Raw genomic sequence first — 23175 nt, 5'->3', positions numbered from 1 at the left:
CCAGTTCAGAGTAAAAAAAAAAAAAAAAGTGTTTTGGGTAGAAAGAGGAGGAAATGTTAATGGAGGTATCTGTCCTCTATGAGGAGTCGTACAGAGTGGGAGCATCTAGTCCACCTCTCACTCTTTATTATCTTCAAGAGGTTTTGTTCGGACTCTGCAAGTTGTGATTCCCTCCCCCGCACCAAACAGTGATTAGCAGAAGTACCAGAATTTCTCCAGTCTCTCTTGTGTTTAATGTAGACCGAAGCCATAGGCACAATGCATCTCAGAGAAGGGATCTTTTCCTTTACAATTTAATGGGAACTTTACATTAGCACAACAGAAATGTGGACTGCTTGGTTTATTGGTGGGGGCGGGGGACAGCAGACAATATCCGATAGTCCATTCAACATCCCCTATTCCTGGCTACCTCCATGAGAACTGTTCAATAAGTCTCAATAAAATATGTCTAGTGCATACTTGCCATGAGCAAATCTATCTATGCAATCTCCCATGAATCTGTGAATATAAGCAAGTACGGGTTCTATTTTAGATACAGTCTCAGTGTAGGTACTGAAACATATTTTAGTATTGAAATAAAGAAAATACCTTTCCTGACATGTATAGAATGTGCTAACTCTTCTGTGTGGAGATCACATATAGTTAAACAGAATACCATTAGACTGCATAACTAACATATACAAGACATTTACATTCCTATCGGGGGTGTAATATTGTGAACATTTTTATGGAGGTTGGAGGACTGCTGTAAGTTTTTCCTAAAACATCATCATGCCATCTGCATACATAATAAAATAATCCAGTAGTTGCCATGCTAAAACAGGACTTCCAGTGAAGGGCACAGATAGTCCCCTAAAGGGAACTCACAGTTATGCACAGTGATGAAAACTGGAAACAGTTTTCCAGCTAATGGTCTGTCAATGACCACTTTGAACAAATTAGCACTGTATTTTATGCACCACATTTTAATTCCACAGCAAACCAGGACTTTCCGGAATGCATCATCTTGACTGAATGGTTGTATTTCAGTTAATCTTTCAATTCTCCATGGTCACCTTCTGGCAGTGTCATTTGTTACGCTTTTCACGAAGTAAAGTTCACTTTCATATCACCTGGCAGGACAGAAGCTTTAGAGGCTGGTAGTGTTTATGGAGAAGCCTCTGTTGGGGCTGTAAAAAAACAAAAACAAACAAACAAACAGTAAATATAAGCTCACCTCACAAAAGGCAATTATAACATATTTTAAGAGAAATAACAAGTCAGCAATGTGCTATGCAAATGTACTCTTATTGTAAAGACAAACTACTCCTTATAGTTCAGCTTGTCAGCCTGGTACTCCAATAAGCTGTCCCCATCACCCACATGCTTATTGCTCAATCAGTTCCCTGGAAAAAGGTCAAGTTAGGACCAACAACAAAGGGAGTGCACTCTTGTACATGATTTAATCAGTTTTACACGGATCTAGCACCATGATATAAACCAGCATGAAAAGTTTCGGCGATCCAAGTCCTGCAAAGCAGGGCCTTCTGCTTGTAACATCACTGGTCAGGACTGCCTGCTTTACTGATCCCATTATATTCAAATCACTGGAAAGATTCCTTCAAATCCAAACACAGGGCCTGGATTCTCCTGTCCCATAGACACTGGCCAAGGGGAGCCAAAGCTGTCAGACACCAGCTGGGAGATATAGAAGTAGCTTTGCTTCATGCTCGTCCCACTCCCTTATGCTCTTTAGACCCTTCCCCCTGTGGTGCCCATGGGGCTTAATGGGTCATGGGCGGGGCAGACGAAAGGTGGAGTGCAGCTCCCCCTCCTCTGCTGAGGACAGGAGTGCTCCCCATGATCTCCCCTCTCCTTTGCTTCAGGGATGTTGATAATCAACTTGTCAATAATCAATAACCAGTTAATCAGCAGTCAGTAACTGACAGGAATTGTAATTGCGTTTATATATTTAATGAATGGCAGGCTCTCAAATTCAGATTTGGTTAATAGTAACAGAACTCAAATAAGTCAGCATTGATTGGATTTATTAATCCAATAGTTAGCAAAGACAGCACATGCGCAATGACACACACAAATACCAACGGCTATGGAAGACCTTTCCTGTAGTTTGACAGTCTGTGTCCAGCCTGCCGATGTTCTGATATTAACCCCAAAGTGGTGTTCCATTTATTTATTCTGTTCTGATATGCACATATGTATCGATATAGAAATGGATCTGAAAGCCTGTGAACAGGGTGTGCTGCGGTGCTATGAACATCCTAGCAAGACTCCAATCCTTGATACTGTTTAGTCCTACTTCTGGCAGGCAGATCATGATTCCACCCTGCCAGACCAATCAATAGCTGCCTATTGGGTTCCTTGTTCATAGTCAATAATCAATTATCCATAATTTGTCAGGAATCAAAAACCAAAAATCAATAACAATTTTAATTGTGATTATAGGTTCAATGAGTAATGTTCCCTTGAGCTGAGATTTATTTAATAATGACAGACTTTAGATAAATCCAATCAAAGATGATTTATTAATTAAATAGTTAGTAAGACAGCCCATACAAAGAGAGAGATATAATTACCCACCGCTGTGAATGACCTTACCTCAAGGCTAATAAACTTGTTATGACAAAAGATAGAAACTTCTTTAAAAAAAAAATTATTTTTAGGTTTAACAATTAGCAGAATAACTAGCCAAGCAAAATACAATATTTGTCTGTAGTACACTCATAGCTATGTTAGAATTTAATAGTTTATACAACTTAAGAAAAGGCTGTGATCTTATTAATATTATTTTACATTAATATTGAAGTTTCTGCCTTATAGTTTTTTCTTCCTTCGGACAAAAAGTTTTGATTCATAGAAAAAAAAACGTTGTAGTTAAATTATTCACTGAGACAGAAATACATGGAGATATATTTATAACTGACATTTGCAAAAAAATTGAATTGATGTTACAATAGTATAATAATGGCTATGACCCCAAAATAGTGTGCACCACAAAAAATGTTTTAAGTTTTATATTATTTTCCTTTAGTTATGTTAAAAATGCATTGGTTATTAGCTAAAATTCTTGCTAAAATAAAGTGCTTGGTGGTGGGGGAAGGAGAAGCAGTGAAGTTTTTCACAGACATTGTGAGTGCCTGTGTTTTAGGAATTAGCATTACACACGTAGAACTGTATAATGCAGTGGTGGACAACCTGTGGCCCGTCAGGGTAATCCACTGGTGGGCCACGAAGACAGTTTGTTTACATGGACTGTCTGCAGGCACTGCCGCCCATAGCTCCCAGTGGCTGCGGTTTGCCGTTCCCGGCCACTGGGAGCTGCGGATGGTTGATGTAAACAAACTGTCTTGTGGCCCGCCAGTAGATTACCCTGACAGGCCACGTGCGGCCCACGGGTTGCCCATGACTGGTATAATGTAACCTTAGCAACTCCTATAGTGGACTATAAAACAATCCATGACACATAGTTAGCATACGAACCAGTCACCTCCCATTCCTGATCAGCCCACACCCACTACAACAGCAGAGAATACCTGTGACCATCCCTGATTCTTTAAGATATCCCAGGGGTTGGAAGGAAATGATAAACTTATGAGTAACAGGCTAGTTACCTTTCTTTCCACCAGATGCATAATTAAGTACACAATCATCTACAAAGATGTTGCAATGCCCTGAGGTGAAACCCAGACCAATTAGTGTTTTAACTGAGAAATTACAATAATATATTCCCACCCTTGATATACATATTAGTCCTTTAACATTAAGCCTAAAAGTTCTTGTAAGAGCGAAAGGTATTCATGTCATACAAATGTGTAATAGCATGAGAAAAGCCAAGGAAACTCTCAATCAGTTGCTGCACGATGGAGATGTAAAAACAAAGAGGAGTCCTTGTGGCACCTTAGACACTAACAAATTTATTTGGGCATAAGCTTTCATGGGCTAGAACCCACTTCATCAGATGCATGGAGTGGAAAATACAGGAGCAGGTATAAATACATGAAAAGATGTGAGTTGCCTTACCAAGTGTGAGGTCAGTCTAACGAGACAATTCAGTTGACAGCAGGATACCAAGGGAGGAAAAATAACTTTTGAAGTGGAAATGAGAGTGGCCCATTTCAGACAGTTGACAAGAAGGTGTGAGTAACACTAGGGGGAAATCAGTATTGGGGAAATTAGGTTTAGGTTTTGTAATGACCCAACCGCTCCCAGTCTTTATTCAGGCCTAATCTGATGGTGTCCAGTTTGCAAATTAATTCTAGTTCTGCAGTTTCACGTTGGAGTCTGTTTTTGAAGTTTGTTTCACACAAAGCTGGACAAAAGTGAGCTTTAAGGCTCTGATTGTGACAGGTGATCCTGGGTGGCATTGTATTGTTTTGTCACTTAAGATGTATGGTTAAGCAGCAAAATGGCCAAAAACAAATGTTGTGTATGCTATTTTTTTCTATGCTTTATACAGATACTTGTATAATAATAAGGATCTGCATACAAAGTGACACAACAGCTGTTTAAAGTAATTATTGTTTACAGTTTTAAGCTGTGTGCATATTAAAGAAGGCTGTTACTATGAAAGAAGGTGGGGCATCCGTTGACACCTAATGGGCCGAGAAAGATGTTTAGGCTTTCCAGGGAGCAATGGTAAACAGCAGCTACTAAAGTTAGACATTGTAAAGTCAGCAGATCCTGATAAATTCCATCCAAGAAGTTTGAAAGAGCTGGGTGAGGATATTGCTGGATCATTAATGCTGATTTTCAATAAGTCTTGGAACGCTGGGGAAGTTCCAGAAGACTGGAAAAAAGCTAATATTGTGCCAATATTTAAAGAGGGTAAATAGGATGACACGGATAATAATAGGCCTGTCAATCTGACACCTATCCCAGGCAAGATAGTGGAACTGCTGATGTGAGACTCAATTAATAAAGAATTAAAGGAGGATAATATATTTAATGCCAGTCAACAAGAGCTTATGAAAAACAGATCCTGTCAAACTAACTTATCTTTTTTGATGAGATTACAGGTTTGGTTACTAAAGGTACTAATGTTGATATAATATATTTAGACTTCTATAAGGCATTTGACTTAGTACTACATGACATTTGGTTAAAAAACTAGAAAGATATAAAAAATTAACATGGCACACATAAATGGACCAAAAGCTGGTTAACTGATAGGTCTCAAAATGTACTATAAATGGGGAATCATCATCAAATTGGTGCGTTTCTAAGGGGGTGCTGCATGGATTCTTTTTTGGTCCTATGCTATTTACAAGTTTTATTGATGATCTAGAAGAAAACATAAAATCACTGATAAAGTTTGCAGATGACGCAAAAATTGGGGGAGTGGTATATAATGAAGAGGACAGATCACTGATGCAGAGCAATCTGGATCACTTAGTAAGCTGGGTGCAAGCAAGCAATATGTGTTTTAATACAACTACATGTAAAGGTATACACCTAGGATAAAAGAATATAGGCCATACTTACATGATGGGGGATACTACCCTGGGAAGGAGTGACTCTGAACTAGATTTGGGGATCATGGTGGCTAATCAAGCAAACATAGCCCTTGTGGCCACAACGTCGCACTGAGAGCTAAGGTGCTTCTTGGATGCATAAACAGTGGAGTCTTGAGTAGAAGTAGAGGGGTTATTTTACCTCTGTATTTGGCAGTGGTGCAACCGCTGCTAGACAATGGGTCCACTATTTAATAGTGGGCTTTTCAATCTAACAGAGGAAAGCATAACACAGTCCAATGGCTGGAAATTGAAGCTAGACAAATTCAGATTGGAAATAAGACATACCTTTTTTAAGGGTGACAGTAATTAACCTTTGGAACAACTTACCAAGGTAGTGGTGGATTCTCCATCACTGACAATTTTAAAAGCAAGATTGGATGTTTTTCTAAAAGATTTGCTCTAGGATTTATTTTGGGGAAGTTCTCTCGTCTATGTTATATAGGGGATCAGGCTCGATGATCACAATGGTCCCTTGTGGCCTTGGAATCTATGAATCAGATGATGCTTTGCAGTTAAGATAAAGACGTCTAACAAAGAATGTTATTTCAGTGTGCAGTATTAACCTATCTTACTTATCCTATTTTGAAAGCTGTTTTTAAGATATATTTTTACAATGTATTAACCACAAAATGTATAAATGATGGAACTTTAAAAAAGGGAATAAACAATGCCTAACCACCAGGTATTGAGACAGTTGGAAAGTTGCAATGGGACAGAGAACCTCACAAATAACTTAAAGTAATGAGAAATATGTACCAGAATGAGGAATAGGGTGACCAGATAGGAACTGTGAAAAAACGGGACGGGGTGGGGAGTAAAGGCGCCTATATAAAAAAAAAAAAATCCCAAAAAATGGGACTGTCCCTTTAAAAACAGGACATCTGGTCACCCTAATGAGGAAATGGATAAGGATCAGAATGATATACAATAAGGATGGTGTAGCAGGGCCCCCTTTGCTCCTGTCTCTGCTGTGTTCATAAACTATTCAGAGATCCTGGGGCTCAGCAAACACTGGTGCAGTTTATTTACAGTGTGCGCTCCCCCCACCTTCTCACCACATACAGCTTGGGTTTTCAGCTGTAAGGACTTCTCAGCTTCTGCACCTAGGAGGGCAGAACTACTGCTCTCCTTCCACACTCTGGCTCCCCACTTCCTTTCTTCCTCTGGGCCTGTATGTAGCTCCAAGCTAATTAGTCTGGGAGCTGTTTCCCATTTGCCAATCAGGTGCAGGTTTCTCTAGGCAGCTCCAACTTACCTCCCTTAATTGGAGCTGGCGTGACAAAGGGCTGGCTCAGGAGTTCCTGCCTAGCACCCTGTCACAGGTGGTGACAGATATGGCAATCTCATGCCATTTCCTTGGGAGACCTTACTAAATAAAGTTTAAATATCTTTGGGGTTCATTGAATTAAAAAAGTAGTTTGCGTATTATTGTGGGTCGGGACTGCACGTAACTTCTGGTGGGGGGGGGAGATGTGAGACCTAGGGAGTATTTAGCAGAAGATGAATGCAAATTCTGTGCCTCCAGTTACACAAAATCCCAGCCGTTGAAGCTATGTCCTGAGGAGTGATCCATTGTCTGCTAATCACCTGTAACATGAATGAGGCCAAGATCAAAGGTCTGAGATGTAGAAAAGGAAAGACTGAACTACTCATGATGGTTCCAGTTCTGAAGCTGAGACAGTTATGACCAGTGTAATGGCATGGCACCCACCTCTCATGAGTGCCCCCTTCTGGCTGGGTGTATCTGCAGTCTTTAAAACCAGTCCTGGCCCTGGTATTGGACCATATTCCCCGGGCTTCCTTCCTGGAGGCAATGGTTTTGTCCTCTTAGTCTGGTCTGGCCTCAGCTCTCCAGCTGGCCTCCTGACAGTTCAGTTCCTTCTGGGGGTTTACTTCTGTCCAATTGTAGGCCCTCCCCCATTACTCCAGGTCCCAGCCCACAGACCCTAAGAATAGCTGCCATGCGCTGCTGTGTCCATTAGCAAAACTGCCTTCATTTCCCTGGACCACTTCCCTGCAGCTCCAGCCTTCACTGACGCCTCACCCTTAGCTCAAGACGGTTCTAAGCTCAGGCCCAGCAGTCAGCCAGCACCTCTTCCTTGCACCCCTGGTCCCTATTAGCACTAAGCTGTTCACTGTCCTGCAGTTCTCTTTGGCCAGCTAGGAGTACCATCTGCATTTCCCTAGCTCAAGCAAGGAACTGCCTGTCTCTGAGCTCTGCAGCTCCTTTTTTATAGGGCCCTCCTGAGCCCTGATTTGCTGCTCTCTGAAGCCTGTCTGATTGGCTGCTTCCCCTGCAGCCTCTCTAGCCTGCTTGGAGGACCGCGTCACTGCTTCTTTCCTGGGACAAGTGTAGCAGGACCCTGAGGCCTCCAGCAAGGGGCCTCTGGAAATAGTCCACCTTGTCATACCATGGGTAAAAATCAGTTGTGGTTTTTCAAGGACTGGCATGTACCAGAGCCAGAAGTTGGAGTGGCCTATGGCAAAGTTTTTAGCATGTGTGTAGGTTCTTTTATTGTTTTTTAATGTCTTCTCTGTAATGCTTTCCACTTAAGAATAAATGTGCTTCTTATACAGAGCTATGTGGTAACTTATAACTGTGGGCCATTATGTTCTTCATAGCCTTCAAAGAAAAAGCAAAGTACAGATGCCGGCCTGTTTAGGCAGACTGCCTTGATGGGAATATTGCCCACTGTAGGCAGGGAACTGAGCCGCCTGGAAAAATCCCAGGCAGGAGGGAGAGAGGTCTCTATCACAGAGAGGTGACATTTAAGGAACCAGGAATTTGCAAATACTTGGAGGATAAAGGGATGGACACTGACAGCCAGCATGGATTTACTAAGAACAAATCATGCCAAACCAGTCTGATTTCCTTCTTTGACAAGATAACTGGTTTGGTGGATAGGGGATTGTGGTGAATATAATACACCTGGAGTTTAGCAAGGCTTCTGATGCAGTCCCGCATGACATTCCAATAAGTAAACTGGAGAAATACGAGCTCGGCAGAGCTACCATTAAGTGGATACGTAATTGGTTAAACAACTGCAAACAAAGAGTTATTATTAATGGAATGATGCTCAATTGGAAAGAGGTCTCAAATAGGGGTTCCACAGGGATCTTTTCTGGGTCTGGTGTTCCTTAACATCTTTATTAATGATCTAGATGTAGAAATAGAGAACATACTGACCATATTTGCAGGTGACACAAAGCTAGAGAGGGTTGCCAACACTTTGGAGGATAGAGCTAAAATTCAAAGGGATTTTGATAAATTGGAGAACTGGGCTATAGACAAGAAAAAGAAAGTGCTACACTTAAGGAAGAAAAACCAAATGTACAAATACAGAATGGGGGATAACCGGCTTGGCAGAAGAACTGATGTAGAGGATAACAGTCTCAACATGTGTCAACAATGCGATGCTGTTGGGGAAAAAAAAAGCAAATCCAATTTTAGGTTGCATTAACAGAAGCATAGCATGCAAGTCACGGGAGGGGATAATACTGCTCTACTGTGTCCAATTTTGGTCACCAATATATAGAAAGGATGTACAGAAACTGGAAAGGATCCAAAGGCAAGCAATAAAGATGATTAAAGGGATGGAATGCTAGCCATATGAGCAAAGGAGGAAGGAACTGGGTATGTTTAGTTTGGAAAAAGAGGAGATTAAGGGTGGGTCATGATAGCGGTCTTCAAATACTTGAAAGGCTGCCATTAAAGAGATGGAGAAAAAGTTATTCTCTCTTGCCACAGAGGGCAGGACAAGAGGCAATGGGTTTAAATTACAGCATAGCAGATTTAGATTAAGCTTCAGGAAAAACTTCCTAACTGTAAGAACAGAAGGAAAATGGAACAAAGTGCTTAGGGAAGTTGTGGAAGCTCCTTCACTGGAGGTTTTCAAAAAGAGGCTGAATAGCCATCTGTCTTGGATGATTTAGACATAACAAATCTTGCATCTTGGCAAAGGTTTAGACTAGACGACCCTTGCAGTCCCTTCTAACCCTATGGTCTTATGATTGATTCTAAGAGAAGTAGTATCATTAATTGCTGCAAGCCATTGCAATAGGATTAGAAGAGTTGTAGCAGGAACGGAGATGGTTCCAAGCTGCAATGATTTGTCCTAAATTAGATTAAGGAGAAAGCTATGCCAGATTCTGTTTTCATTATATAATAAAATCAGGGTATTACCACTCTGAGCTTGGTGCAAAGAAACTACTCCAGGTAACAGTTATTAGTGAACAAAACCTCTACATCTTGTCTCCTCTAGGTAAACATGGATGTTGCCACATATCCTTCTTACCCAACAGTCTACTGATTGGCAGAATCAACACTGGCAGAGATCAAAGGTTGTACCCAACTGCTCACTACTGGGCTGTAGCCAGCACAGACAGAACTGAGAGCAAAAATGCTGTGGTGCATTCTGCCATATCCCAGCAATCCCTTCCTTCTTCCGAATAGCAGAGCCCTGAACACTATGCCTTTCCAGGAAGCTAAAAAACACATAGAAAGTAAAGCCCTGGGGCTGCACAAAGACAACCATCTGCCTCACTGCAAGTGTAACAGTCTAGCAGCCTTTATTAAAATGATGTTAAGCAGTGACACATTAATCAGTGGGCTGAGTAGAACAATTGCAACCATGCGACACAGCAAACAAGCAACATCCAGTAGCTGAGAGAGAAAATGGATACGCAGGCAAGTTTTGATAACGTTGCCATTTTTATTTTGATTCCTACTGGTCACATGTCTTGCTCTGGCTCACTGGATTTTCCCCTGATCACTGGGACACGCGGTCTCATACATTCCAGAAGATTTGGTCTTTTTATACCATTTGCCAAATTCAGTATCGTGGCAAACAACTGAGGATAAAAAGGACAAATAATTTTTAAATACACTTGTTTGCCAGCTGGGAGGCAATATTTTAGTCTTGGTCCAAGACAACAGAAAGGGTTAATCCATCACCAGGACGTATAGTGGTCTCACATGCAGTATTGCCAAACCTGAACGTTCAAAATTCATGAGTCAAGTCCCCCAAAATCATGATACTAAGCTAGAAATCATGACATTAAAAAAATAATTTGTAGTTCTTTTTGCTCTCTGGTTTTATAGTCTTTAGGGTACATGCAGGTCATATGTTCAAGTTTTTCTCTACAACCAAGAAACTAAAACGTACCGTTTAAAATATGAAAGTTGACATTCTCACTGTCACAGAACACCAGAGCTGGGGCTTTAAGAAAAATCGTCATATCTTGTGAGAACTGACAATACTATAAATGTCCAGGGCTGTTTTGTTTTGTTTTGTTTGGGGGGAGGGGGATGTATGTCAGCTTTGGAGCATTTGCTCCTCTTGGAGAGTCCACTTTAAGACACCAGGGAATAATTTTAATGTCTGATGATACATTAATTAGAAATTTGTTAGGAAACAAACTTTCTTGTCTAAGATCCCATGGTAGAGAATGGCTGCACGCATTATCCATAGAATCAACAGAATAAGAGCTTAAGTTTTGTCCCATTTTATCTCATAGTTGGTCAAATATGCAGTCAAAGTCTTGTATGTGTCCATCACAATCACAGAAGTGCAACCACAACATGATAATGCTTTGCAGACACTGAAAGAGGCTCTGCAGTTTGCATGGTATGAGCATATTCTGATTTCAGAGACAATTAAATTTTATCCACTGATGCTTCCCCTGAAGATTTGGGAATGGGTCATCTCATCCATAGGTCCTTGTATGTGAAGACAGAGTAAGCAAACCTCTGAGCCCATGCACAATCTAATTATCCAGTACACAGATAAGCTCCTTCCACTCACATAGGAAATTTGTGATTAATCCAACCATAGCAAATATATACTAGGTAAAATTTTGAAACCTGGATGCTTAAAGTTAAGTTCCAAAATCCATTTTAGGCTGCTAAATGAGAGTGGAAGCAAAAGTTGCTCACCACTTCTGAAAAATCAAATCACTTTAAATTAAAACCCAATTATGGATCTAGGAACCCAACTTGAGGCATCCAGGTTTGAAAATATTGGCCATTGCTTTCAGACAGATGATGAATATCCAACAATTAAGACTCCTCATCTTTTCAGCTACTTTCTGACTAACTCACAACTAGCTTCTTGTTTGTGGCGCTGGACTATGTAACTCGTACCATGTAATTTTGAGATTAAGCATTTCTGGGAGAATGAATGTCATGGCAGATGCTCTCAGTAGGTAGCCTTTTGTAAAGCCAACTACTAGTCAGAGGTTAGTACAGCTGCTGTATGAAACACAGTTGGCTCACGCAGAAGGGATTGAAAATGTAGTAACCCAAAATGGATTCTAGTCAGCTATTCAATGTCCTCAAGTAATTAACACAGCCAGAGCCTGCTGATGAGTGACTCAAAATCCCAGCATCCCAGAGAAACTTTCAGTAATTTTACAAAGTAAATCAGATGAAGACACACCTGGATCCTTTGTACATATGTTTTATTCAGCAATTTTGTCTCCATTCCCTTTCCCCAAAAGCCAGGATTAGCCATGGACAAGTCTCTAAAGGGTCCAAGTTCAGATTCAATCCAAACATTACTCCACACAAAATTAATCTGGAAATTTGACAAGAACAGCCTCTCTCATAAGACTTCTGGCACTGTCATTCCTTCTCCTGACTGTAACTTGGAAATAGCCAAATCTTAAAGGTTTGGTTTAAAAATGGGCAAAGATTTAGGAGGAGATACTTATCTAGAATGACAGGTTTCAGAGGAACAGCCGTGTTAGTCTGTATTCGCAAAAAGAAAAGGAGGACTTGTGGCACCTTAGAGACTAACCAATTTATTTGAGCATGAGCTTTCGTGAGCTACAGCTCACTTCATCAGATGAAGTGAGCTGTAGCTCACGAAAGCTCATGCTCAAATAAATTGGTTAGTCTCTAAGGTGCCACAAGTCCTCCTTTTCTTTTATCTAGAATGGTTTGCCCTGTCCTATTGAGGATGCTTAATACCATCAGCTAAAGTTACAAAAGCACCAAGACTGACACAGTATTGTGTTCAACAGAAAATAATATGTACTGGGGGATTTCTCTGAACTGACAGACATGTAAAACAAGTTAACATAAAACTGTGCATGTGACCACTTCTTTCGCATTTATAGTTTCCTTCAAATAATTCATCTGGAGTAATACAAACTTGTCCAGGAATCTGAATGCTGAACTGGCTGCTGTCCATCAATCTCACCACACAGCGTACCAGACAATGGGGAACGGAAAGGTTTAATTGGATTTGAGGATCATGAGCCTGGTTGGTTCAGATGATGTTGTCTGAAACTGAAAGTGCCTGTGAGATTGCAGCATTTACACCTTATCTTGCGTTTACTCAGTGTTTGCGTGTAAAAGTCTGCCTTGATCTCACAAGACCTTGTGGGGAGCTCAGTGGAAAGCGAAAGGTCCTTACCCTCTGTGCTCAGGGTATATCTGTATCGCAGTCATGGGTTGTGATTGCAGCTTGAGTAGATACACTTGCGGGAGCTTTGATCTCGCTAGCTTGGGTCCCAGAGCAGTGAAGCTGTTGCAGTGAATGCTTCAGCATGAGCTGTACAAACCCACCCGGACTCCTGAGTTATTACTTGACTTGCAGGGCTAGGCAGTGCGAAAACACTCGCTGCCGCAGCTTCACTGCTCCAGGACCTGAGCTATCTAGATTAAAGCCAGGTGGAGCATGTCGGCTCCAGCTGCAATCATATGCCATGATTGCAGTATAGATAAACCCGGCAGAATTGGATTTTTATTGTTTTATAATTCTGAGACGGTTACAGGGATGGCTGGCCCAGGTGCTTCCCATTTGGCTAATTAAGAGGGTGGGGTAGCACGTGGGGGGCTATAAAGGATCACTTCATCACAAACTCATAAGGGATGTGTGCAATCCTTAAATGGGCTATGGGTTTTCTTTCCCCTGCTGGGCCAGACAAAGACGTTCCCACCTCTGAGAGTTGCGGGAGCCAGAGCAGGGGACCACTGACATCAGCTGCAGCTGGGGGGGCTCAGCACGTCTGCGAATCAGACTCCAGGGTCTCAAGTCAGGCACCCAGAAAATGAGACACACACAATTTCCCAAGTATGAAAAGTTTGGTTTAAGTGACTTGCCCAGCATCACCTAGCAACTCTGTGACGGAGGCAGGGATAGAACCAGAGGTGCTGGAACAATTTTTATAGTGAGGGTGCTGACAGCCATTGAACCAACCTGTAAACCCTATATATGATGGAGACCCCTTCCAGCCAGGACGTGTCGCAGCACCCCCAGTTCCAGACCCTATGGATAGAATCCAATTCTCCAAGGCAGCATTCTACAGCCTTAACCATGAGACTGTCCTTTCTCTTCCTGCAGTCCCCTGTTTCATTTACAAGAAATGAGGCAGAGGTCCTACTGACAACAGCTTCCTTTGCTACACAACCCTGCTCCACACCCAGAGCAGGTCCAGCCTATTCACTGAATGAGGCAAGAGTGCTGTGGGGGGGTGGACAATAGTTTGTGATCATGTACTTGATGACAGTATCAGAATGAATATGCAGAAGGGGGGTGGATTAAGGTTGCACGGGCAGCGGTGGTGAATGCTTCTGGAAGAACTGCCAGTTAAATGTGGGAAAGGCTGATTGACATTTTTACAACAAGCATGATTTCAGAATGTCCTTAAACCCTTATGGCTCAGAGCATCTTCGTTAACAATGGCCGACCAAGGAAGTCATTCATGAGAACATAGCAGGTGTTAAAAAGCAAAAGGAATATCTGGGGGAATTCTGATGGTGCTTGGAAGGCTCTAGAGATTCTCTTATTTTTAATTGTTCTTATTCTTTAGGAATAATTGCTGGTTCCACCACTGAAGCACACAGGTATGAGCCCTGACCAGCTGGGAACTCTACTTGACTTCTGGCACTTATTACTTTAATCTGCATATTTCTTATTATGTTAGTCTGTAAGGCTGCAAAGGTGTTAAGCCCTTGTATTTTGGTTTGTTTCCTGTTTTAATGAATGTCTTGTTGCACATGTTCCTGTAAATACAGTAGTGTATAGCTGTAATAATAACTATTTGAGACCATAATGGCTAGTCTGTACACAGCAGGAGGGATTGCGGTGATTAGCTGCAGTTGTCCAAACCAAATGCTACTCCGACCTGCTAACCTCCATAGAACTGGAGCACCACTGAAGGGCAGGATAGGACCAAATGGTACCTGGTGGCAGAAAAATAATTTAACATTCAGGCTAGAAATAGGCTTGTAAGAGCTAAACAGATGGTCATCTGAACACTCATCCAGAATTCTGACCATACAAATAGGCCCTTAGGGGAAAATGATGTCCCAGGAAGAAGAATCTTATCAATCAGTAGGATTTTTACCCTCTGAAAGGATCTGCATGGTACTGGAAGTTTGAGTATGTGACTATTGTGAACAGTTTTCCATCAATGTTTCAGAGTAACAGCCGTGTTAGTCTGTATTCGCAAAAAAAAAAAAAAAAGGAGTACTTGTGGCACCTTAGAGACTAACCAATTTGGTTGAGCATAAGCTTTCGTGAGCTACAGCTCACTTCATCGGATGCATACTGTGGAAAGTATACAAGATCTTTTTATATACACAAAGCATGAAAAAATGGGTGTTTACCACTACAAAAGGTTTTCTGTCCCCCACCCCACTCTCCTGCTTGTAATAGCTTATCTAAAGTGATCACTCTCCTTACAATGTGTATGATAATCAAGGTGGGCCATTTCCAGCACAAATCCAGGGTTTAACAAGAACATCTGAGGAAGGGGGGGGGGTAGGAAAAAACAAGGGGAAATAGGTTACCTTGCATAATGACTTAGCCACTCCCAGTCTCTATTCAAGCCTAAGTTAATTGTATCCAATTTGCAAATGAATTCCAATTCAACAGTCTCTCGCTGGAGTCTGGTTTTGAAGTTTTTTTGTTGTAATATAGCAACTTTCATGTCTGTAATCGCGTGACCAGAGAGATTGAAGTGTTCTCCGACTGGTTTATGAATGTTATAATTCTTGACATCTGATTTGTGTCCATTTATTCTTTTACGTAGAGACTGTCCAGTTTGACCAATGTACATGGCAGAGGGGCATTGCTGGCACATGATGGCATATATCACATTGGTGGATGTGCCGGTGAACGAGCCTCTGACAGTGTGGCTGATGTTATTAGGCCCTGTCCCCTGAATAGATAAGCTACTACCAGCAGGAGAGTTGGGTGGGGGGAGAGAAAACCTTTTGTAGTGGTAAACATCCATTTTTTCATGCTTTGTGTGTATAAAAAGATCTTGTATACTTTCCACAGTATGCATCCGATGAAGTGAGCTGTAGCTCACGAAAGCTCATGCTCAAATAAATTGATTAGTCTCTAAGGTGCCACAAGTACTCCTTTTCTTAATATAATAATACACAAATTGTAAACAGTGCTTGTAATCAGTAGATTTCAAAGCACTTCACAAAAGGAGGTCAGTATCATTATCCTCATTGTATAGATGGAGAAACTGAGATACAAAGAGGTGAAATGACTTGCCTAATGTCCCTTCAACAAGCCAGTGGCTGAGTCATGCATAGAACCTACATCCCCTAAGTCCCATTCCAGTGCTTTATCCACTAGGCAACACTGCCTCCCAATCAGGGAACAGCAATAATACTACGTCACCTAAGTGTCCAGGCAGAAGTAGCTAACCGAGCTCAAATTTTGAACATGTACCACCTGCAGCAATCTGCCCTGAACAAGATACAGGTGAGGTTTTTTTAATACAGAAATTATTCACTAACTGAATTCAAAAGCTGAAATAATCAGGCAATTCCTACACACAAAATAAGTAGTGAAACCTGTCAAATAAATTATTCACTCAGCACTATTGGTAGAACTGTGCATTTGGATCACTTATTGTGTCCAGGCTGCTTAATGTTTTGACTGGCTATGGATTTGGTATTTTGTTTTTAATTTATACTTGCAGTATACAAACAAATCAACACCACAGCCAATCAATTGACATAGGCATATAAAATGCAAGTCAGTAATCAAAAATAACATATTTTGTTTGCTTTTAGAGACTGTTCACAGTTTACTCAATGATACACAAAAAGGTTGGAGGTAAATTTCAGTGTTCCACCTCAAGGCAAGCCAGGCCAGTTTATCTGAATGGATCCATATACACACTTCAGCTGTTTTCAAAAATCTGCGGAGAAACTACAATGCCTTTTGTTTTTATTTCAGAGCCAGGGAAGCATTAGACCCATTAAATCATTGTTCCAAGAAAAGTATCAGGAGAAAGGACAAGATTTTGAAACGTTTTAAGTGAGTAAGGAACGTAAGTCCCACTGAAAGTCAATGGGACTTAGGTGCTTTTGAAAATTTTATCTGGTGAGATTTAAGAATCTTTTCTAACATTTATCCCATACAAATGAGGACAGATTATTCAAAAGATAAATCTGTGGCTGCAGCAAATTGAAATAACCTCTCCAGACACTTCTAAATCACACCTACAAAAGATTTGAAGTATCTGGCAGCTCCACATTCCCTATGTCCTGTGTTTCCATCTAACATTTTGTCTATGCAACATAATTAGCATTCATTTTAGGTAGAATAAAACAGAACCAGACAGGTCTTTTGTTAATTAATAGTCATTCAATGAATATTCACACTACACCCATCGTGACCATATTTTCCCAAAGGGCCTCCGCCCCCTCCTCCACCCACACCGTGTCGCCCCCCCACCCCACCCGGGCCGCGGGGCCACCTGAGGCTCCCTTATCCTCACTGTCCACAGGGACGGCCTGAGCCTCCCCGCCCCCACTGCCTGCCTGCGCAGCTGGCCCCAGGGCTCGTTGCCACCTGCTTGTGCGCAGGGCTGGCTCAGCCCAAGCCGCTCTTCTGAGCCCTCCCTCCCACATGGGGCTGGCATTGCCGCTCACCCTCCCTCCCGGCACGTTCCTCTGCACCCCGCTAGGGGCCTTCAGTTTGCTCTTGCCAACTGATGATCAGTTGGCAAGAGCAAACTGGACAAATGCCCAGTTTTGCCAAAAAAAGTCAGGACGGCTGAGACAGGGCTTAAAAAGGGGACTGTCCCAGCCAAAATGGGATGTATGGTCACCCGGATTCTGAATTTAGGTCTCATTCCCCACCTGACTTTTAACATTACTTCCCAAATGACAATGCATTTGTCAGTGAGCTAGTCACTGCCCATGTTCCTCCTCATGGCCTGGGGTCTCACATCAGGCAGCTGCCTCAGTTTCCCATCTTGGACTATTCAAATAAAACTTCACCCAGGCTTTTTGTGATCAAGAATACCCCTCCTTGGGGACTGGGTTTATTAATATAAACAAACTTCAAATAAAACTCAAAGTTCCAAAATAAAGCCTATCCAAATGTGCACACAAAGCAAAGGGTTTTCTTCATCCTCCCAGGCCTTCGTGCCTGGGGCCGTTCCTGCTTTGGCAGGCCACTCCCAGGCCCTCTCTGGCTGAACATTCAGTTCTAACTCCCAGGGCTGTCTGATAGCACCAGCTCACCCCAAACAGTCTCTGATTTCTGAGCACCACCCACTCCTTCCCATTGTAGCTTCCTGCAGATCTTCATATGGGAAATCATATGATCGCTCCTGGTTCTTTAGTAATCAGGGTTGGCTGGGTCTAGGCTTAGGGGCAAGCCACCCAGTTACAGTCCAATAGAAAGGGGTATAGATTAGACTTTCATTAATAGACTCCCTATATCCATTGACTGATACTTTAATGGACTGAATTCAGGCTCTTTGAGGGAGTTGAGATCAGTCATTATGCTGATAAAATGTCTAAATTGAAAATTATCTATATAAGTGAGAACAGTAAATGTAAGTAGTACTGGTCCTATCAGAAAACCAAAGAGCTTAATTGTAATATAAGACTTTAAGGGACATAACACTCAGCTAATCCCACAGTTAAAGAAGGTTATCTCTAAGACCATCCAGCACATGGGGCTTGTGGGCGAGAGGGAGACTTCCTTGAGTGAACTTCCAAAACTTAAAGTACTAGGTGCTAAATATCAAAGTAGGAATTGCATTGTCCTTCCTTAGCCTTCTTATCTCATTTTAGTGATCACAGAGAGAATGCTCTCGATGTAATATGGTATAAGCTATTACAGTATATGCCTCTCATTCCACTTCCAACGTCCTTCACTTAATGGATCATTTCTGATTAACTGGGCCCAAGATTGTATTGAAATACTAAACAGAAGGGGCAATAATTGGCAGCCCTGAGGAGTTCCTCTGAAGAGTGGAACAGCTCCAGACACTAAGAAGTTACTTTAACTTTTGTCCTTGTCTCCGTAACCAGAGTGGTACCCAGTATTGGACGTTAACCCCAAAATCTCAACTGGATCAGTGTTCCTAAAAGTTACCCCATTTGATGCAGTTGAAGGCCTCTTCACTGAGCAAGCTCATCATTCATAGTTCCGACTCACATCTAGCCCTTCCAGTGAGATGGAACAGCATTTTAAAATTCACTGTCGTACAGCAGCCATGAACAAAATCCGATTTCAGCTTTGGTTTCCTAGCTAGCACTTTGAGTATAAATTTAAAAATAATTCTTTAGGATGAAATCAGTTGGGTGTTGTTGAAACTTCTTCCCTTCAGATTTCTGCCAACTGTGTGGACTCTGTCTGGGAAGAGATCATTAGTAAAAGCTTCTTGGTACATTTTGACCATACAGGCATTATTTTGGATTAAAAACTTCTAAAGAATTCTAGCAGGAAGTGATCAAACCACAGACCTTTCCATCCCTCTAGTAAAAAGATAGCAATGCTGGTGTCATTATTTAAAAGCAGCACTCCCATGGCTTATGGGACATTGATCTGCTGTTGAGCGAGGTAGTCTTAACATAGAATACTATGATCTTATGGAATCCCACATTTGTGGCTATATTGATTTATACAGTTAATTGTGATAGTTTGAGACTATTTCACTGATATCTGACTTAGGAGTATGTGCACACTATGACTTTCCTAATGCAAGGCTAGCAATGATCCAGCTTTGTCGCCATGCTCGAACACTTGTTTGCTTCATATACGAGAGCAGGACTAACCTCTGTCATGGAGTTAAGATTTAAGATGTATTTTATATCCTAACCTCAGAATCAGATCAAAAAGGTTTCCTTCCTAAGAGGCCTGCTGTGCTCTTTGTGGTGGTGTGAAATGTGTGTGCCTGGACGAACATTCATGGCCTGATTTTCAAAAAGTGCTGAGCATCCACTGCTCCTGCTAAACAGAATGGGATGTTCTCAGTACCTTTGAAAATAAGGTCAGTCCATACTTCGACAGCACACGGAACATTGCTACGTTCCGCTATGTTATAACGGTGTTGCTCCTGGGAAAGCTGGGTTTTGAAGTTAGTTTAGAGGAATGAGAAAAGAGAGTCAGTAATGTATGTAAACTGAGCGGTGCACAACAGCTCTATTTAAATAACAATAAGGATGGCAGGCACACTGATAACAGCCACAGCATTGGGACAAATTCTGAATTTTCTGGCTTTTCTACTTTAGAACCCAACCATGCAAACCCTTATTCACATGAGTTGTCCCTATCATGGTAGGCCCTGTACAAACACAGAACACAGTCTCTGCTCAAAGAGTTTACAATCTAAGGGCCTGTCTACACCTAAAATGCTGCAGCTATGCTGCTTAAGTGAAGAGGCTACCAACACTGATGGGAGGGCTTCATAGAATCATAGAATACCAGGGTTGGAAGGGACCTCTGGAGGTCATCTAGTCCAACCGCCTGCTCAAAGCAGGATCAATCCCCAATTTTTGCCCCAGATCCCAAATAGTCCCCTCAGGGATTGAACTCACAACCCTGGGTTTAGCAGACCAATGCTCAAACAACTGAGCTATCCACCAGCAACCACACAACAAGAACACTAACCCAGGAACCTATCCTTGCAACAAAGCCCGTTGCCAACTCTCTCCACAAATCTATTCAGGGGACACCATCATAGGGCCTAATCACATCAGTCACACTATCAGAGGCTCGTTCACCTCCACATCTATCAATGTGACATATGCCATCATGCGCCAACAATGCCCCTCTGCCATGTATATTGGCCAAACTGGACAGTCTCTATGTAAAAGAATAAATGGACACAAATCAGACGTCAAGAATTATAACATTCAAAAACCAGTCAGAGAACACTTCAATCTCTTTGGTGACTCGATTACAGACCTAAAAGTGGCAATTCTTCAACAAAAACACTTCAAAAACAGACTCCAAGGAGAGACTACTGAATTGGAATTCATTTGCAAATTGGATACAATTAACTTAGGCTTGAATAAAGACTGGGAGTGGATGTGTCATTACACAAAGTAAAACTATTTCCCCATGTTTATTTCCCCACCCCCCCACTGTTCCTCACATGTTCTTGTCAACTGCTGGAAATGGCCCACTTTGATTAATCCTACAAAAGATTCTCCCTCCCCCCCGCTCTCCTGCTGGTAATAACTCACCTTACCTGATCAGTCTTGTTACAGTCTGTATGGTAACACCCATTGTTTCATGTTCTCTGTGTGTACATACAATCTCCCAACTGTATTTTCCACTGAATGCATCCAATGAAGTGAGCTGTAGCTCACGAAAGCTTATGCTCAAATAAATTTGTTAGTCTCTAAGGTGCCACAAGTACTCCTTTTCTTTTTGCGGATACAGACTAACACGGCGGCTACTCTGAAACCTGGGGTTTAACTGTGTCGCACAGAGGTGTGGACTTTTTATACCCTTTAGCAACATAGTTATACTGACCTAATTTCCTAATGTTGACCAGGCCTAAATAAGAGTTTATAATCTGAGCAAGAAAAACCCCATTGGCAGTATGGATTATTGATGTATATTAAGTTTTTGTATTAACTTATTTTTTTTTCATGGCAGATAGAAAAACAAGTGTTATCTAGCTACTCTAAAATGATGGCGGGGGGAAACAAATTTTGTTTTTAACTAAGAGATTGGAACAGCTCTGCAGTGTCCCTGGTAAAACAAAAAACAAGTCATTTAAATCATATCCCTATTAAGAACTGACAAGACTGAAATGGCTTCCATAGTACCATGCTAGTATCTTACGCAAATATATAATTTAGTGGTTTTTATATAACAAGGCTATTTTGTGTTCATATAACAAGGGAGTAGACAAATGGGACATATGCCATTTGTAATGAAATTCTGGGGGAAATAATGCACTGTAATTGTAGTTATTTTAAAATTAAGATACTCTATATACACAATGTCAGCTAAGAGAAAACAATTCAACCTCATTAACAATAGAGTTTTTGAGCTTAAGGAAAAGAGAATGTAATTAAAGCCTATATGTGCACTATCCCTTTAAAGCTATTTTGGATTAATGATGACAATATTGCATTTACACAGCACCATTCTTCCAAATGGGTCCCAAAGAATAGAAACCAACTGCACAATTGTATAGAAATATAGGAATTGCTTTGCCCACCACTGAATTGCAGCCATCTCTGGCATGACATGCATTTCTTGTAAGAATACTAGGCAATCATAGAAATGTCTGGCTGTAAGGGACCTCCAGAGGTCATCTCTCTGCATTGAGGCAGGACCAAATCAGTGGTATCATATAGCTGTTTAACATAAGAGAAGACTACAGTATCCAATCAAAATAAAAAGGGGGAATTTTGGGTAGATAGTTAACAAGTTTGAATTTGTACAGGACACTAGGCTAATTCTAGGATAAAAAGTGCCATGGGATTTTTTATAACCACAGGTAGCCAGGAGTATTTTTTTTCCCCATCTGATAGTACCCTTCAGGAGCACCTCATCCATAACATCATACTGAGGCATCAATTGGCACAAACTGAGAAATAAATGACCAATGACAATCAACAGCACTTCTCCTTGCAACACTTCCATTTTTTGTAGAGATTCCTAACTAAAAATTGACCCAGTTAGTGTCTGAACACACACAAAGAACACATCTGTTTGAATAAGGGGGTACCATTTTTACATAGTCACTTAAGGTAAAAACACAATTTAAAAATGTTTTATATGATTCAGATTCCAACACTAGATGGGACCACTGTGATCACCTGGTCTGACCTCCTGTATAACACAGGCCATAGCATTCCCCAAAATAATTCCTTTTGAACTAGTGCATATCTTTAAAGAAAGACACAAAAACAAAAACCAACCTTGATTTTAAAATTGCCAGTGTTGGAGAATTCATCACCACCTTTGGTAAACTGTTCCAATGATTAAGTACCCTCAGCATTAAAAATGTACTCCTTATTTCCAGTCTGAATTTGTCTAGCTTCAACTTCCAGCCATTGGATCATGTTATACCTTTCTCTACTAGACTGAAGAGCCCATTATCAAATATTTGTCCCTTATGTTGGTTCTTATAAACTAATCAAATCACCCTTTAACCTTCTCTTTGTTAAGCTAAAATAGATTGAGCTCCTTGAGTCTAATCACTATAAGGTATGTTCTCTGATCCTTTATTCATGCTCATGGCTCTTCTCTGAGACCAGTTTATTAACATCCTTCTTCAACTGTGGACACCAGAACTGGATACAGTATTCCAGTAGTGGTCACATCAGTGCTCAGTACATAGGTAGGAGCCTCTCTACTTGAAATTCCCCTGTTTATGTACCCAAGGATTCCATTAGCCCTTTTGGCCACAACATTGCACTGGG

General features: G+C 41.3%; 1 protein-coding gene across 2 annotated transcripts in view; it reads right to left on the bottom strand.

The window, feature by feature from the left end:
• Window positions 1–277: 277 nt before the first annotated feature.
• Window positions 278–23175, bottom strand: part of SAMD12 (sterile alpha motif domain containing 12) — a 238033-nt gene continuing 215135 nt past the window's right edge. For both annotated transcript variants that reach the window (XM_073330273.2, XM_073330274.2), the window contains exon 5: window positions 278–1169. In XM_073330273.2, the coding sequence (XP_073186374.1) occupies window positions 1147–1169 (23 nt within the window). In that variant the 3' untranslated portion in view covers window positions 278–1146. The remainder of the gene's footprint in view (window positions 1170–23175) is intronic.

This window comes from Lepidochelys kempii, chromosome 2 (assembly GCF_965140285.1).
Source record: "Lepidochelys kempii isolate rLepKem1 chromosome 2, rLepKem1.hap1, whole genome shotgun sequence".
Classification (NCBI taxonomy): domain Eukaryota; kingdom Metazoa; phylum Chordata; order Testudines; family Cheloniidae; genus Lepidochelys; species Lepidochelys kempii.
This window is presented reverse-complemented; position numbering and strand designations above follow the sequence as displayed.